We start from the raw sequence: 3,607 nt of genomic DNA, 5'->3' as shown, positions 1-3,607 counted from the left end.
CTTCTTAACACTCTTTCTGGTAAATTCTCAAACTCAACTTTCAGAAACAAACATGGCCAGAATAGAGTACTACATTTTTGGTGTTATTGTGTCAATAGTTTCAGGTAATTATCATTTATACCACTTTAGTTATATACATAGTCTAACATTGGTTACTTTGATTCCATACAACTTATATTTATGTTCATTCTTTTCGCTAGTGACAAGTATGTCTCACCAAGGAGGTTTAAAAAGAAGGAGAGAGAACTCTTTTATTTCTATTGAAATCATCCGTGTCTCATGTTTACTTTTCTCTATTGTTCTTACATCGAATTCTGTCAATCAAAATTTGAAATCTCGCGCTTAAATTAATAAATTAGCCGTTGTCTTTTGTTACTATTTGCATAAATTATGAGCCCGCGGCTATTTTTCTCTCAGCGGTAAATGCTTGTTAGTTGATAAATTTGTCGTTTTTACATATCATAAACAAGCAAGAAGCGAAATGGCAGGCGAAGACGTTAAAAATATAATAGAATTGGATGATGACTTTTTTGTGACGGAAGAAATGTTGTCAGATTTTACTGTTTACGAAAGTTGTGAGGTGGAAGTATCGTTTGTGGAAGATCTGTTGGAAGAAGAAAATGAAGTAGATGCTGGATATTTGGGTATTCCTCAAATAGTATTCGTTGATGAAGAAGATGTGGACATGGTGGTTGATAACAACAGTACCAAAAATGTGAAGTTTGTGTGCAGCAAGTGCAAAAAACAGTATTTTAAAGAAGCTTACTACAAGAAACATACTCTGATATGTAAAAAGCCAACAGGTAATGCTTCAGTTTAATAAAGTCATGTTTTCTTTAAAACACCATTAGCTAGCTAGCTATAATGTTTTGTTTTTTGACTCTGCATGTAGATTTCATAGAAAAGCTATTGTATTATCATCATTTGATATGCTTTTTGTTGTTGTTGTCTTGTTTTGTTATCACAACTGTGTTCTGATGTCAACTCTGTATTCCAATAATAGATCCAGAAACAACAACAGTGGCAAGAAAAACTCTTGATGACTCAAAAAATAAATCAACTACAACAATTTCCACAAAACAAGTTAAATCAAAATCGAATCGTAAGTATTCATTCATGAACTCTGAGAACATAAGGAATTTTTTTTTGCTATATATAGAGCAAAATATTGTGAACTGGTGGTATAAACCTTTTTTTTTGCACCCTTTTAGAATCTTTATCCATCACCGATCATGAGCTGCAGCAAGAAAAAATGAATTTTGTTCGTGATGCTATGGTTAAAATTTCAAAAGACCCAATCAATAACATTGTTGTGAAAGGATTCAAAACACCTGGAAATCGTGTCAAAGAATTAGCCAACTCAATTTTGAATGCTGGGAGTGATGTTTTGGACATTATTTCTGAAAATGTAGTGTGTCGCATATTTAAAGAATTGCAAAAATCTAACCTACTGACTGGTTCAGGAAAAGAATCTCTTTGGAGAAAAGTGCATGAACTTGCACAAGACGATAAATTCAGACAACATTGGAAACATGTATTACCTAAAGGATACTGCATTGACAGTCAAGAATTCTCTATGTTGTTGCAGAAATTTGTTATGGAGTTAATAAAAATACTAGTAGCTCATGAAAACAAAAATCGACATGTCGAAAAAAGTCTTGACTTGAAACTCACAACTGAGGAACAAACTGTTCTGTATTATGTTTCAGGATACATAATTTTCTCGCTACGTAAAAAATACCAAAGATTAGCAGATTCGAAAAACAAAGTTGTTGCTGTGGCTGCATTGCAGTTTCTGAACTCATTGAAAGTTTCAGGTGATGATAAACTGCAGGTATATAGTTTTCTGGATTATACAAGATCTTGGGTGGACCAAGTCAGCAGAGGATACCTGATAAAAGTCAATGATGACATGTTTATTTTTTGCAGAAGAATTGAAAACGTTATTAGAAAAGTTTTAAACCTCCTTGGTCTCACCATATGATGACGACGATGGCTCCCATGCAGCCTCTTAACTGCACCAACATCCCAGAGGTTCCAATGATGCCATATGACGAAAATATTACTTCGGTCCTTGCACTTGCCAATGAGAACATAAAAGTTTGCAATAACATTATTCCATGTAAGTGAAATATTTTTTCCAGTTATTCTTTAGATTTCTTAAATTTTAACAGTACGTATTATTATCTAATAAATTGCATTAGCAAATACTCCTTTTCATCGCAAGGAAATTGTCATACAAACATAACCAAAACAGACTGTAAATTGTCCACCGTTTCTTTCAGTTTTAAATCGCTTCATTGCTGACCTAAAGTTAACCGGTGTGTACCAACAAATCAATAAAGTTATGGATTTGATGAAATACTTACAAATGAGAATGGAAATTACCAAGAGAAGACTTGACTGTGGACTTGTGAAGAGTGTAGAAGAAGCACAATATCTAAAAGAAATGTATTACAACGATCAAGTCTCTAAAAGAGTATTATACGGTATAAAAATGCGACTTACAGTCATCAAAGAACGGCTGGGATATATATCCAAAAAATAGAAGTATCATTTACACATAGCGTTTATAATAAATGATTTTTTATAAATGCTATGTAATATTTATTTGACGTGAATAAATTATATCTTCATTTATTTAGTGCGGAAATTGTGTTTCTTGCCATTATAGTGCTCATGCCTGGTAGTGCCCAAGTTTTAAACGTGGTCGGTTATTATGGCTAATTTCTAGATCATAAACATGGCAAAATGTTATAAACTTTTTTTATTCTTATCAATTTTTGTGTGTCTGCAAAAGTTGGAATGTTGACCTATCTTTATTACGAAAACTGCAAATTTCCAGGCATTGTAATCAGAAACAAATTTTAATGCGCGTTCTCTTAAAATAAACTCTAGGATTGAAGCACCGTTCGGAAAACCTTTTCAAAATTTATTTGCGTTTAATCACTCCTCGTTATCTTCCGTGTGCAATTATTAATATGAAATATATGATAAATCCTTCAGTACAAATGACTGTCTTTTAAACAATCGAAAAGGACATAAAAAATCATTCTAAATATGGACATGACGAAGATAAAGAAAGAGGTAATTACAAGAATATGATATCGTACTAAAGGAAGAAAAAGCTGCATTTTTAAAACCTTGTTTTAAAGGCGCGCCGTATTGTTCAAAGGCGTAAATACGCACTATACAGACTGTCTTTCTACGCTCCATAACTTAAAATCTATCTGAGATTAAGAAACAAATTTCAACTTTTAAAGTTATGTTCTTCTTCTTATTGTAAGTAATGGTTTCATGTACTTACCTTAAACGTTGTCGGTCAATATGCCTGGTTTCCATAGCATTAAATGACAGTAGGAAGACGTAATAATCACATCAACCTAATTAACCGACGGAGTATGTTTATAACAAATTGCGACAATACCTTATACAAAGTTAAAACAGTTTTGCTCTCAGATTTATCTATATCACATGATTATTTTAATGAGAACTTTATTGTCGTAATTGTTAGAAACATTTTTTCTAAAGTCAGTAGAAAATTAATATTTTTCAGTGAATATCTTTGTAAATCTTTCCAAGGTAAAAAGACTTCCTTCTAATAACT

The 3,607-nt window shown here is 32.2% G+C and overlaps 1 protein-coding gene across 1 annotated transcript; it reads left to right on the top strand.

Moving 5' to 3' along the window:
* The first annotated feature begins 223 nt into the window (after positions 1-223).
* On the top strand, positions 224-1,984 carry LOC130649250 (uncharacterized). The gene is made up of 3 exons (XM_057455537.1): positions 224-803; positions 1,004-1,102; positions 1,212-1,984. Exons 1-3 carry the CDS (start codon positions 482-484, stop codon positions 1,982-1,984), a joined length of 1,194 nt encoding a protein of 397 aa, XP_057311520.1. The 5' UTR covers positions 224-481.
* Positions 1,985-3,607: the final 1,623 nt, after the last annotated feature.

Source organism: Hydractinia symbiolongicarpus, chromosome 1 (genome assembly GCF_029227915.1).
Source record: "Hydractinia symbiolongicarpus strain clone_291-10 chromosome 1, HSymV2.1, whole genome shotgun sequence".
In the NCBI taxonomy this organism is placed as follows: domain Eukaryota; kingdom Metazoa; phylum Cnidaria; class Hydrozoa; order Anthoathecata; family Hydractiniidae; genus Hydractinia; species Hydractinia symbiolongicarpus.
Note: the sequence above shows the minus strand (reverse complement) of the source record. Positions and strands in the feature narration are given on the sequence as shown.